The 15,521-nt window shown below is 37.3% G+C and overlaps 1 protein-coding gene across 1 annotated transcript in view; it reads left to right on the top strand.

The window, feature by feature from the left end:
- Positions 1-15,521, top strand: part of ADAMTSL1 (ADAMTS like 1) — a 468,821-nt gene that overhangs the window by 110,529 nt on the left and 342,771 nt on the right. Inside the window, exon 2 of the mRNA XM_054186241.1 lies at positions 11,394-11,513. Within this exon, the coding sequence (XP_054042216.1) occupies positions 11,394-11,513 (120 nt within the window). The remainder of the gene's footprint in view (positions 1-11,393; positions 11,514-15,521) is intronic.

The following is a 15,521-nucleotide window of genomic DNA, read 5'->3' as shown; positions in this document are numbered from 1 at the left end:
GCTGCACTCAGACAACAGAGACTCAAATATCCTGAAAAGTTAATTAGAGACACAGCGTCTTGCTAAACGGTACAACCAGAAAGATGTGTGGAAAGATGAATAAATAATTAGAAAGTCCTTCTGTGATTTAAAAAAAAAAAAAAAGGTATTTTTGTTAAAGCAGGTATAATTCTTCAGCTGGTATAAATCAATAGCTTAAATGAAGCTGTGCTAATTTACTCCAGCTGGATATATAGTCTGTTACTTGCTAGTTTGTGTCAGATACCCAGCCCTGCTATCATCATCTCCAGAAACCATTCAGTTCCTTATTTAGAGCATAGAGATCTGAGAGAAGTTAGAAATTCTGATTGCAAGAGTCTGACCCAATTGACTTCATTGATAACACATGTGACAGAAGTTTGGTATACTAAATATGGAGAGATTAAAAAGGAAACCTCCAACCCTATAAAGACAAAGCTTCTTTTTTTTTCTTTTTCCCAAGGGAAAAAAAGAAAAAGCCCAATTCCTAGATACACATACTGTTCAGAATTAAAAGGACTCAAAAGTTATTAAAACCAGTCTTACGATTGGCAGAAAGCATTACAAATCTCATCAAATATATTTTTAAACTAAAATACAGGACGTAAAATCCAATGTGAAGAAAAAGATTCTGCAGAGTCTACGAATCAAGTCTTCCAATATAAGGACAATCACAGTGGAAAGATTTACACGAAATCTCATGCCATGAAGCTGCTTATTCTGATACTTTTCTTACCGGATGTCTTAATATTTCACAAGCATGAGAGAATCCTGGCTTCTACTTCAGCATTGTGCAAGCTGTAACAAAAGCTTATGAATGTGATCACAAAATACAAACAAAGCCAATCATTGTATTGATGGAAACAAAGGTAGTTTAGCTACCCAGCCAAGAAAAAGCATACTCACCTGGACTGAGTAGAATTTGCAGTGCTTTATTATGAAGAAATAAGGTAACTGAAACCTGTCTTATTGAATTGCAGGTCATAAAGATAGTCTTACTACTATTTTCTAATCTCTATGTTGGCTATTTGAAGTATTTAGCTTGCTGTAAATACTGTATGATTTGATTAGCAGAAAATAGTATAAATGTAATAAATACCCATAAGTGGTCTGCCAGGACATTCCTGAAGTTCTAGTCCTTAATAAAGCAGAGAGATGGTCAGAGGCCAAACAATATGACAAGACTGTAATGAACAAACTGTGGTTTGCGTAAAGAACTCCACCTTGCAAAGAATTATGTTGTAATAATTGCCTTATTTTGCAATAATATGATATAGATACAATAAAATAAAATAAACAGGACCTTCTACCACCAGTACATGAACTCTGTGTAACTAGGGTTTAAGCCCAAGTCCATAATATCAGCTCAATGAATTTTCTACAGAGTTCGTAATTCTGTAACACAATAAAGTTTAACAGTAAAAAAGCAGAACAAGTAGCTGTTCATTGGTCCTGGGTCACAAAAGCACAAGATTCAAGTGCTGAAGAAAATATGAAGATTATCATTGTGAAATTTTATTTTCATGAGGAAAATACTGTGCTCAGAGTGCCAAGGAAGACTGATGAATCCATTCCGGAGAATTTAACTAGTTTCATCTTCCAAAAGTCAGTCAAAATTGAAGAAGAAAGCCTGGAGGATTCTGTAGTTCAGCTGAAATCAAAAACCTCTGAGCAATGGGATTCAATGAAGAAGAAGAAGAACTTCTTGAAATTATTTGGTCTCTAGATTAGATTATAAAATTTAATTATTTTCCTGGATGCACATTTGTCACTTGTTATTTTCTTACTACATGAACGTTAGTAGCATTTTTTCTAACGTGTAAAAATACCAAGAGCAATAAATCGTGATAGTCCAAGTGCAACTAATTATGATATGTGTTGCAAAATAATGGTAAGTCTTATTTTCTGCTTCCTTTCATGTTAATAATTTGAAATCAGGTACTGCTGATTAGATAACATTTGGAAATGACTGATCTTGCTAATCCCAGATGATTACTTGTTCGTGCGATTTGGCATAGTTAGTTGTCTGTGCTGGCCTTCAGTAGGATATTGCAGGTCAACGACAAGCTGCATTGATAAATGAACATACCAAAGCTTGCAAAATGATTTCTGAAGCTGTTACTTCGTGCATTTCCTCACATGGCACATACTGACTATGACTATTTTAAAAATTATTCATCTTTTCAAAAATGACAGTCAAGTTAACCATTTCTTACCTGTTGATGGTCAACCAAGTGAGGTAATGAAACAGGTGGTAGAAAATGGGTTCTCCAGACTGTGTGTCTTGGTTTCCTTTAATTGTGTGTCACATAGCAATTATGTGTGTCTGCTTTCAAGTATTTTGAACAACAGTATTTGTTTGGCATGTTTTGGAAAGCAAATCTGGCTTGAATTCAGACACAATCTTGTTCAAACCACAGTAGGTTTTTTGATTTTTTTTAAAAATAACTTGCTTGAGGAACACAAGCCATGCCCACCTAAATCTCTCAGTGTATCCAGTAAATGAGAAACTGGATAATATTCTCAAATATAATTTCAGCTCTTGTTCATGAAGCTTTCTAATGTCTGTGCATTTTGTGCTAACTACAGCTAGAAAGAAGGTTGTAATCAGCAGGATTTAAAAGGAGTTGTATGACTTTGATTTGTTTGCTTCTATGCGACTTCACCTTTTTTGCCCCGTGTTCTGCTCTTCTATTTTTTCCCCTCCTTCTTTTCTTGTTCTTTCTCCACTTCCCCCCTCCTGTCTTCTTCTTTGGCTGAGGTTGCTTGGCAGCAGGAGAATTGCTGTGTTTTTGTGCATTCTGCATTTTTGCCACTCCATTTAATGGGGCCATATTGGCTTTCTCCCTTGTTGGTACACTGTGGGTCAAGTGTAGGCGTGTGCATGCTTTACAAATTTATCCCCATCATTGCTAATGTCTGTCCAAGATGCTAGTAGCTGGTGGTTTTGTTTGAGGGACACTTCATGCTGTAATTCTTGAGTGCAAATCACTTTTTGTTTCTTTTGTTCATTTATAATGAGAGACTGAAATGGAGCTTAAATAATTCCTTCAATGAATACATTAACCAGACTCTTCTATTGTGGCTGTTTAAGAACTGAAAATAATTAGCACAAAGCCACATTTCCTTCACAGAGCTTTAAAAGAAGTCAGGGCATTACCATTAAGATAATCATGAATTCAGTCTCTGTGGAAAGGCAGGGAGGAAAGAAAAAAAGATTAAATATATTTCAAGACAAGCAAAAAGATTTCTGGTGGGAACATTTCACCGTTGAATAAAACATTCCCTTGGGAAATAAATTACTATTTGGGTTTGTATTTTGAGGCACTTTGTGAGTACCTTCAGAGAAGCCAAATAAGAACCTCCTTCTCTCTTTAAAAATTCTAAACCTACAAAACCACTACAAACAGTAGCCAGTTTCCTAAGAGACAGACTGTTAATTCAGAAACAATAATATCATCACGGTTTGGAAAGACTGGAACCAGAAAACAATGTTGTTGATATTCAGGTCTCATGAAAAATTTGTTTTCCATAGGGGTAAAGATTTTTTTGTTTGCTTGTTTGTTGCTGTCATATAACTTTTCCTTCCCAGGACTTGCAATCCTATTTTGAGACATCAGAAGATATTGCAGTAGTAAGAAATGCTAGTTTAGGATTGATTGCATTTGTAAATCTAGACAACCCTTTCTTCCATTAAAAAGCAAGTTAGAAAGCTGGGAATCAAAGCCATAAAACGTAAGGGCTGTAAGGCAATAAATAGCTACTAACTATCCATGCCAAGGAAAGCTGGGAATCTAACCTCTAATGGTTACCTTAAAAAAAAATTCTGTGTGATTAAAGAGAACTCCCCAGACTTCTTCAAAACAGACTAACAGGAAAGACAGAAAAAAATCCTGCTGATAGCAGTTAGCTTACACTTGTAACAGTCTCTTCTACCTTCAGTAGAGATGCTGAGCTTCTTCCAAGCGTAATAAAGAACTGAAAGTGAGAGGAAAACACAGAGAACATCCTGAGAATCTGACTACTTTCTTTTAATATTTCTACTTCCTTTGATCGCTTGAGAGTCACACGTACCATCACCTGTTTTCTCCTGCCTTCTCGTGTGGTGTTAAATATTTTCTGTATATGCCGTGACACCACTCCAGTAGGTGACTGTCCACTATGCCAATAATGGAGATGCTCAGGATGCTCATGTGAAAGCTATCTACACCTACATAAGCACATCTATCATTGGGCTATGGGGTCACTGGGAACTTAACCTCGTTACCTGTGGCAAGTTTACTACAATAGCCCACGGTTTCCTTTGATTTTGTTGCTGTAGCGTAGAAATGGAACAAATCATCTTGTCTGATCTCACTGAAATGAAAGAAAAAAGGGGGTTTTGTTTTTTTCTTGTTGTTGTTTTGGCAAGAAAACCATTTATTTGGACTGAATCCAAACAGAATTAAATTTTATAGAAGGGAAGGCAGTTTCCGTGGGGAGAACAGTCAGCTTCATGGCCCTAGTTCAACCTGTGAGAACGCAAAGGTAAAAGAGAAGGAAAAATACAAGCTGGAGGTATTACTACGTCTGCCTAAAAATCAGATTTTTGTTTTTGAGTCTACTTTATCTCTCAATTCACATTAGACATGGTTTCTTCTAATCTTTGGTTTAAAACAAGAGCTGACTTCATGACAGTAAAGGCTTCAAATTATCAACCCTATTACAAATGCATTAACACAGTCGCTCTGATTACCTGGGCCTGGATATTCCCCTTTGGGGGAAATCTGGAAAATTTTGAATGTTTCTGAAGGACCGGTGTATTAATGTGTAATACAGAAACACAGCATTTGGAGTGTGATGTCCTTAATTAAATAGGGCAGTATATCCTTTTGCATGTATTCCTCTGAAAAACAGTGTGCTCTTACCCAAGAAATTCCCAGAAGGAAACACAGAGAATAGATTTTAAATTGTGCATAGCTTTCTGGCTCTCCGTGGAGGAATGAAAAGTGTTCAGAATGACTAACAGTGGCAGAATCAGGCTGTAAACCTGTGTATTTTCAGTTTTTACTTGGACGTTTGTAAGGACAAAAAGCTTTCAGATTTCAGATTTGGAGCCAGACTATAACTGCTTCTTAATTTGGGACCTGGCATTGGGCTTGTACCCTTATATACCCATCCTAATTTCATTCTGGAGAACAAAGAAAAAGAAAATGTGTATCAAAAGTGCAGCACAAAATCATGGAAGACTAAAGGCAACGATAATAATTTTCATATTTCAGAACTCCCTCTGAGTTTTTGTTAAACATTTTCTTGAAGCACCACTGGTACTATTCAAGTTCATTTGGAAGCTAGCAGCTGCTTAGACACACCTGAGAGTCTTCTAGTATGCCCTTCCTCTTACATGATCTTACAGGGCTGAAGGATGCAGTAAAGGTCTTGTAATCTGTGTAAAAGTGTGGCACTCTTTCACTTGGAAGTGTGCAGGCAGTAAAGTGGAATGTCATTGTTAGCTTTTATTGAGAGTAATTCAGAGTAATAATGAAATACATGGGCAGGTAGCTACGCTGTTTAGAATGGAGTTTAAACCAAAAAGGGTATTGCACAATAACTTGGCTTCTTAAAAGCCTTCATTTCTCATCCCTCACTATAAATGTCATTGCCACCTTTTTGCTATCTAATATCTTAATTTCTGTCATATGCTTCATATTCTAATTTGTTTCTGGCATAAGATTCAGGAGATTCATGCCTAATGATACTACTAATAAGGAAAAGTCATCCTTCTTATCATTGTCAATACACTCTAGGCCTCTCAAAAACGCCAATAAGCATAAAGAACCTGATTTTTAGAATAATTTTCTCAGAAGAAGTATTTTGAACAAACCAGTACATATTTTTTTGCCTCAAGCTTTGATGTTAGTAATAATTTTCTGGGTGCTTTGGACTTTGAATATCCAAAATAAGAAAACCTTCAGCTGAAGAACTGTCACCTTGAAACCAGTCCTTGGATGTGCTCAAATAAATAATTATAAATATTTGAGGCCATATTTGATATTTCTGTTTTGTGAGTGAGATACGTTGGAATCTCTTGGCCTCTGCATTGAGAAAGGTGCTATTGAAGGTACCATGGTTATTTGCATCAAATTCCTGGCCTGTGTTGTTATTTCTGTGTCTCTTGAATTCAGCAAAGTATCACTATTACACCTTGCTAAGAAAGAATTATTAGTAGTTTACTTTTTGCTGGTCACAACAAAACTAATGAAGTTACTTCCACAGTGGGACAGTACCCAACCACAAGAAAAATTAGAGTCTGTGGACTAGAATGCATCCTTATGCCCTCTGGTTTGTGTTAGGTCTTTTATTTTCTAATTCTGTATTTGCCTGCCTGGCTCCTCAAAGATTTCTGCGCCATGGGCTCACACCACTGGATCTAATGGAACAACTGATTTTTTGCACTGATCTAAGAGAGACAGGAACTCAGCTAAAATGAGAAAAACATTATTGCTTAGGTATTTGCTGTAATTTTGTCTCACCTCAATTTCATAAAATTCTCCTTTGTAATGTCAATTCAGCATCTGAATACACAGATGAGGTATTCTCGCGCTGAGAAACTTTGGTGCTGTGCTGTTGATCTTCAAGTATGCATTAGCGAAACCTCGTTTTCAATGATGTTTGCAGGTTCTTGAAAAGCAGCGTATTGCTGCAGATGATTGTTGCTGCTAAAGGTCAGATTTATGCCACGCCACTCTTTCTTCGTATGGTTTGCTCACTGTTTAAGAAGGGTTCAGTTGCCTTATCTTTGGAGACTGGTTTCTACACTTGTCTGATCATAAAATGAAGGAACATAGATGAGAGATGTGGTGGCTGTGTAACAATGATAATAGGTTTCCTGAGAGAATGGAATGGTGATATATACGTAGCCAAGACTTTAAGGAAACTTGAAAAATGGAAAACAGTCTTTCCGGATATTAATTCAATTTAATGACACTCATCTTAAGCGGATTGATTCCAGCTCTCTCAGTAACAATGCCCATACTCTATTAGGGCTATGTTTTGTCAGCAGATGTATGAGTTACAGTGAACCCAGGAGGAACTACTGCTCAAAGCAGAAAAGTGTACACTATAAATCAAGATGAAAATAACCCTATTTAGATTACTGCATGCTTTTCAGTTCTCTCATTTTTTTCAAGATTTTATTATTCGGATTATCTGAGTAAAAAAAAAAAAAAATTAAAAATAGTAAAAATTCATGCTTTAATTACTGCTTTTCTTGTTTGTTTGTTTGTTTGTTTTATTTCTCACCTTCTTCCTTCGTCCTCCGTTTCCCAGTGTCTTTTTTTGGCTCTCTTGGTCTGTGTATTCTTCCTGAATAGTGCCTCTGGCATCTACTTCCCTCCCATGTAATTATCAGCAGTTAAAGCATTAATATTGATATGTTAAACAGTTAAGTTTTAAAGGTTAGCAATACTTTATTGAGTTTATTGATACTGCAAAGGCATTCTTTATGAAGTCTTTAACTATCGATGACTTAGGAAGATAACACAGTACTTCAGCAGGTATGGTTTCTTTTTGAAAACCAGTTAGAAATTGAAATAACAGGAAGCTGACTGCTCTTATAAGGAAAAGATTTTGCAGATACTGGGTATATTTGTATAGGGGAAAAAAAAGCAAAGTAGGAAGGTGAATCATGGATGAGGAAGTGACTTTATTACAGTTTGTAATTTGACTTCTGAAATTAGAAGCACAAAATTGTAAGAAAACCTAATTAATAATAATTTTATCATTACATTTGCTGACTGTGCTTACAGTCACAAGTAGAGACTGTTACTTAAAATAGAACTACAGATTTCCTTTCTTGAAATAACTTTTATTGTTGAATATTTTTGCCACTCCTGGGATGAAACATTTTTATGAAATACGAGCTATTTCAAGGACAGTTTTATTTGTAACATAATGATTTGACCATAATTTTTATTACAAAAGAATATGTGACAGTAGCAGGGCTTCTTTTTCTTTTGGACAAATGCATGTTTCTTCCTCTGACACCCCTGAGGATTCTTCATTGCCATGACTCAGTAATATAAGAGTAATATCAGTGGGTGTGTCTCTCAAAGTTACCCACAAGACAGGAAGCTAAGTATAAATTTTAGAACACCACACTTGTAAAACTCTGTTCCTTTTATGGAAAGTGCTCTTTTTTTTTCTTTTTTTTTTTTTACTTAAAATTTTCAGCAAAGGAGCTCAAAGCGACCAAAAGAATTAGTTGCCCTGTATTTTGCTGATGGAGAGAAGAGGCTTACGTCAAAGAAAACATCTTCTATGGTCACCAGCATAAAGCTTGGATTCAGGGACTCTTACTTCTTCCCATTACCCACTTCATATTAAGACATTCCCATCCCCCACTTAAATTTTATTAGCTCATCTCCTTCTAGTCACCCCATTATAGCCGCACTAGCTTTGCAGAAGCTCTGATCTCACTTCCCAGATGGCAGGGAGCACCGCCTCCTCCCAAACAGCAATATCAACTCTCTTGTAGGGAGTGGCGAGGCAAATCTGTACTTCATCCTCCCCCCGGACACTACACATCATATTCATGATACTCCCAGGCCCTTCCTTTTCACTGAACTTCTCAGCTGGGATAAGTAGAGCCAGGATAACTATGGCATCTGGCTATGCAGAAGGATGACTACAAGAAAGAGTCATAATAAAAGCAGCAGAGCATGGGGTTTCTTCTTAGTAGAATATATTTAGTAATACAGCACCTGAGAGTTATAACAGCAGTCCATTCATAAGTCTTATGCTTATCTTCAATACATGAGGAAACACCGTTATCTACCATTCCTGATTATAGTATCATTTCCTTTAGATGGAGAAACAGAAAAAGATAACCAGAAACTCCAAACTCCACAATTACCATGCGTGTGTATAGGAAGATAAGTCAGTATCTCATATAAATAAATTCTTTATGATTGTTAATCTGCCTAATTCATACTAGAGTTGCAGTCTCTGTTGTCAAAAATACAAGATATTCTTACTTAGCCATTTTGATCATAGAATCATAGAATCTTCATGGTTGGAAAGGACCTTTGATATCATCGAGTCCAACCAAACAACCTACAATCTCTGCCACTAGAGCATGCCCTGAAATGCCACATCTAGACGTTTCTTAAACACCTCTAGGGATGGTGACTCAACCACCTCCCTGGGCAGGCTGTTCCAGTGCCTGACCACTCTTTCGGTAAAGTAATTCTTCCTAACACCTAATCTAAACCTCCCCTGCCACAACTTCAGACCATTTCCTCTGGTCCTGTCATTATTCACCTGGGAGAAGAGGCCAACACCCACCTCTCTCCAACCTCCTTTCAGGTAGTTGTAGAGGGCAATGAGGTCTCCCCTCAGCCTCCTCTTCTCCAAGCTAAACATGCCCAGCTCCCTCAGCCTCTCCTCATATGACCTGGTCTCCAGACCCCTCCCCAGCCTGGTAGCTCTCCTCTGGACACGCTCCAGCACTTCAATGTCCCTCTTGTACAGCGGGGCCCAGAACTGAACACAGCACTCGAGGTGAGGCCTCACCAGTGCCGAGTACAGAGGCACGATCACTTCCCTGCTCCTGCTGGCCACGCTATTCCTGAGACAAGCCAGAATGCTGTTGGCCTTCTTGGCCACCTGGGCACACTGCTGGCTCATGTTAAGCTGGCCGTCCACCAGCACCCCCAGGTCCTTTTCTGCTGGGCAGCTTTCCAGCCACTCTTCCCCAAGCCTGTAGCGTTGCTTGGGGTTGTTGTGATCGAAATGCAGGACCCGGCACTTGGCCTTATTAAACCTGATACAGTTGGCCTTGGCCCATCGATCCAGCCTGTCCAGGTCCCTGTGTAGAGCCTTCCTACCCTCAAGCAGATCAACACTGCCACCTAGTTTGGTGTCGTCTGCAAACTTACTGAGGGTGCACTCAATCCCCTCATCCAGATCATTGATAAAGATATTAAACAAAACTGGCCCCAAAACTGAGCCCTGAGGGAAACCACTGGTGACCGACCGCCAAGAGGATTTCACCCCACTAATCACAACTCTCTGGGCACGGCCATCCAGGCAGTTTTTAACCCAGCGAAGAGTACACTTGTCTATGCCATGGTTCGCCAGCTTCTCCAGGAGAATGCTGTGGGGGACGGTGTCAAAGGCCTTACTAAAGTCCAGACAGACAACGTCCACAGCCTTCCCCGCATCCAGAAGGCGGGTCACATGGTCATAGAAAGAGATCAGGTTGGTTAAGCAGGACCTTCCTTTCCTAAACCCATGCTGGCTGGCCCTGATCCCTTGGCTGCCCTGCACTTGCCGTGAGAGCTCACTCAAGTTGATCCTCTCCATGATCTTTCCTGGTACCGAGGTCAGGCTGACAGGCCTGTAGTTCCCTGGATCCTCCTTCCGACCCTACGATAAAACATACTATTCTCTCAAGCTGAGTCACCTTCAAAATATGTTGTGAAGTGCTAAAAACATAAAAATCGACTAGATTTCCAGTTGATAATATACCCCCTATTTCTTACTGCTAACAACCATTATGGATATTTCACCTGTAGCAGAATTCTTTGTAATCAATCTAATGAAAAGCAAGATATTCCATTAATATGTAAAAAATCCTCCCCCGTATTTCACCAGTTTCCAACATTTAAAGTGTACTTTATACCTAAAAAAAAAAAAAAAAATCATTCTTAGGCTTGAATAACCAAAGAATAAAAGGACGTGGGACCATGAAGAATGATGTGGATTTGTTTTGATTATTTATTTCCAAACACTATAACAATGCCATAATAGTACCTAGGATGTTTTGACAAGCATTGGTTAGAACTAGCTGAAGAAACAACCTCTTTCTCAAGTAGCTTATATATCTTCCTAAACTTAAAAAAAAAAGTGTAAAGTTAGTTTAAATGATTTTGAATGCTTGTGCATGTTTAAGTTTGCTAGCCACAGTTATATATATACATTTTTTTTCTGTCCCTTAGAAGTTTTGCACCCTAACTTGTTATGATAGAGCAGTCAAAATGCTGGACAAACTTGATCTGTTCCAAACAGTAAAATAAACTTTAAATATTAATTCATTTCACAAAAGAGGTTTTAACTGTTAACTGCCTTATAGCTGTAAGTAACAGCATAGAAACTTATTTTACAACAGAATCTCATGTAAATGGCAGTTATTCATTAACTTATTGACTTTCTTTAAATGCATGTCTTTGTTTTCACTAATAGCAACGCTGACCAGTTAGAATGAGTTTAGCAATGGAAGGCAAGGGACCATTAATGGACATTTTAATATTCCAGTCTGATTTATCTGGATATTGTGATTGTCACTATGACAAAATTACAACTTTACTTTTCCTAATATCATGTTTTCCTTCTAGGTTTGTGGAGACCAAAATCAAGGAGCAGTTTTCCTACGTGAATTTACATTGATTCGGAGAGAAAGTCTTCATGATGATTTCCTATCTGATTTGCTGAATAACCACAAAACAGAAGACCCGGTAGGAATCTTCTATTATTCTAAAATATTTGATCAGAAATGTTTGCAGAAATACAGATTTTTGTAATCGGTCTTTCATTCTGCTTCACTAATTTGTGGAAAGTTACAAAATTAGATATGCTACATAAAAATGGCACCCTAAAAATATTGGAAACTCCATGTAAATAAAGACTTATTCATAGGATGGGTGTCAAATGCATATGAGGTTTCATTATCTTCAGGGCAAACTTTTTCAAAAGAAGCATAGATTAATCATTCGCTACCTAATGAGAATTTTTCTCATTCAGAATTTTGACAATCTAAGTTACCACCATTGTTTGATTTTCACATGCAAAAATAGTTTATTTTTTATTAAATACGAATGAGTAAAGTTAAATTCACAGGTTGTGTAAAAAATAAATAATGATTTGAAAAGAATAATTTTATAAAATGCACCAAGGAATGTAACAAACATGGAAAACAGTTTTACGAAAAATATATGTTCACTGTCTTCCATATCTGGCTGGCAAGACATTTACTTCAGGCCTGAAGGATTTCACATCTGTCTAGCAGCTAGTTCTCTGATATTTTTGAAGAAAAGAATGTGGAAGTAAAGAACTCAGGAGTCATGCTTAATCATGCTTTGACATGAAATAAAGCAAGCCAGCTGATTTTAAACTGCATTACATTTATAGGTCTGATATTTTCAAGGGCTAATGTATTATGATGTCCAACACATTGTGGTTTAACAGAAGTGGTGGTGCATTAGCATCTGATATTACCATGACTTGGTAATGTATTTTAGGGATTAAAGTTCAAAATAAAGACTCTGTAGGGTAGGAAAAGAAAAAGAAAGTAATTCTAGAATAATTAAGTGTTGGCACAGCCGTCCTTATTGACTTTTTAATCAACATTTTCTCATAGCCTCAGAGGGCAATGCATGAAGCTACCTTTCTTAGTGCATGAGTGAATGTTAGCCAATTATCGTTGGTGGGAGCATGTAAAGCTAGGACTTTGGAAGGATGGGGTGGAAGTCTTTTGATAAGTCTTGTCGCTCAGGTCAAAAAATCCAGTTAACAAAAGCAGTGAAGGTATTTAATAATCCACCATGTTTGTGCTAATCCATCTGCTCTCAGACAAGTTATCCTTACTGCTTTACAACTGCTAAAAGATATTTCAGATCAGGCAAAATCAACGCTTTGTTCTACTACTGTGAGTAATTTTATGGCAGTTCAGAATTGTTTCAAGCAACAGCTTTACTGCCAGGACAATAAAGATTAATTGAACAGAAAGTTCCAGTCTTCTGCTCATTCCACTCATCCACTCATCAAGGAGGTATGGCTGAAAATTCTCAGTGGTTCAGAGAAGCAAGCAACATTTAATTACCATTTTGTCAGTACAAGTGAACTGATTTGTTGTTTTCTGAGTTGTGCTGGTCTTATACCTGTTTATAAGCGCATCGTTACTGTGTTCACACAAGCAGAAAGTAGTATGCAAATTATTCATAGAGTTGACTTCAAGGTAGCGTTCTTATTTTATTATTTATTTATTTATTATTTTAGTTGTTGTTGTTATTATTATTACTACTACTACTATTATGCTGTGTCATTCCTGTGATCTGTCTGTGCAGCTATGTAGGTATGAAAACACAGCTACACTGAAAGAATATTGCGCAGAAAATATGACTTTGCACTCTTCGTTTAGGTATGACTTAAGGAACTTTTATTCCAACCTAATCTCTTTATGATACCATCTTCAACTACAGAAGCACATACTGTTTTCTATACATGACTGATTCAGTAGGGAACAGGTGGTACGGAAGAGCTTGAAGTTACTTTTCTGCATTTTGCCTGAAATATTTTAAATGTATGTGTGGTCTCATGACTTGTTTGCTGTGCGCTGTGCAGACTTTATTTCGAAGACAAGCATTAATTTCAACAAGGGTTTTTCTGTGGCACTTATTCTAAATTTCTGTTTCTTAAATATTAGTGAATTTATTTTCCTAAATTTCTGTGGCATATACAGGATATTGTTGCTATTTTACGGATGTAGATTCAAAGGCTGACAGACATTAACGTCAAAAGCACACACTTTTCTGAAGTGCTCTGTCTGAGACACAAGGATCCATTTTTTTCAATTCACCTCACATGACATAGCAATAAGTTCAGAGGAGAACTATTGACCTCAGATGCAATCATGAGTGCTCAGCATCTTTGTCTAACAAGTTGAAGATAACAGGTAAGGCATCTCCTAGAACAAAGACTACGTGATTACTAATTTGTCAGAAAAAATGCTGCAAGTAGCTTGGCTGGAATTGTACAAAAAGTGTTGCAGAGGCAGGGATATAGTTTTTCAGAACAGAAAGCACAAGCTATATTTCAGGACCAATCTTTCCCAATTCATAGGACCAATCTTTTTTTTTTCCCTGTGACTTCCACTGTGATCATGGTGTTTCTAATGAGAAAATCTACTGCAAAGGTATTTTTCTAACAAATGAGACACAGAGAAAACAGCCTCTTTTATCATACTTCCCCAACAGATCTCCCACTTTCGTCCTTTTTAGGAGTCCTGTAACTAACATAGAGTAGGCTTATCTTTGAAACAAGTGTGTGCACAGAGCCTCAATGAAAGCTCTGCAGCTAGTGTCTTAAATATCATTTATAAAAATCTTTAAACTTTATATTTTCCCTTGATGATGACATGAGCTGATTTGATGCTTTCTGTGTAAGTTCAGGCTGGTGATCCAGATTTAGAAGTTACTGTCTGAAAAATGTGTCGTCACTCTTCCAAAAAAAGATGATGTATGACTATTTCTGCAGGTAGCTGAGAGCATCTGAAAAGGTTGACTCAGTTCTGATGTGAAAAGTAATATCCCCATAACTCCATAACCATGTGGGAGAAGAGATGATTTTCCAGAGGTGCCAGATATGTCTCTTATAGCATAAATGAGAGAATGGCCACAGTCAGCAAGCGGACATGTATAGCTTTCTGGGTCTATGCCTTAAAGGTCTTAGCACCTTTAAAGTGCTATAATACCCTGCAATTCCCAGCAAAAGTTGGAGAGAGCAAAAGAGCTTTTACTTTTTATAACTAGTTACTACAGCAATTATGCTTAATGAGGAAATACTCACACTACCCGTTTGAGAGGCAGTTCTAAGCAATTGTTTGCAAGCTTGTGCGTTAAGAAGTATAAGTTAGCCCAAATATCTTAGCTTGTGATAGTCAATGTCCAATGAAAAATAAAAAATGTCACCTTTTTTCCTGTGCCACAGTGGATGCCTTTTTTCTACAATCCGTAGGCTTTATCTCGGTCATTGAAATGGCTCACAGAGATGCTTTTCTTATCTTTCAATTATATTTCCATCCTTGAAAAGAATGTAATTTAGCCTTTTAATACTGTAGCCATTAGGTCTTAGAGTTTCCATTTCAATATAAGCGCTAAACCCCAAGTCAATTGTTGTACCTCTACCTTCATTAACTTCAGAGGCAGGCAGGGAGCGGGAATTACCAGAAGCCAGAGGAAGATTTGTATTTTTATCATTTTCTGTCTTGTGCAAAGCCAATAGCTGAGACTACAGCAACAAAATTATTCAAAGAAAGCCACTGAGGTATGAAATTCTCAATTCCTAAATTATGTTTTTCTCTACATCATTATGAAGTAAGAATGAAAGCAAGCCCTTGTATACAGTGAAGAAAATCTAAGACAGGTGTCTAAACTTTGTTTTTTTCCTGTTTAAAAGTTGATTATGGTATTTATAGGGTGTTGCTTAAGCATTTCAGATGGAGGGGATAATTTTCAGAATTTAAATATCATGAACATTTTATTTATGCTATTTTTTAGGGTATACTTTTTTTCCTTTGTACTCTGAATTATTTGAAGTGTAACAGTAGAGGATGCTCAGCCCATTGACTAAGGAATTTCCAAGCTTCTCAGCTAAAGATCACGTATTTCTAAACAGTTATAAAATGGTGCTGCAGAATCCAGCTTTGAGCTCCTTGGGGATGGGAAATTACCAGAGCAGGAATTACA

Source organism: Rissa tridactyla, chromosome Z (assembly GCF_028500815.1).
Source record: "Rissa tridactyla isolate bRisTri1 chromosome Z, bRisTri1.patW.cur.20221130, whole genome shotgun sequence".
In the NCBI taxonomy this organism is placed as follows: domain Eukaryota; kingdom Metazoa; phylum Chordata; class Aves; order Charadriiformes; family Laridae; genus Rissa; species Rissa tridactyla.
This window is presented reverse-complemented; position numbering and strand designations above follow the sequence as displayed.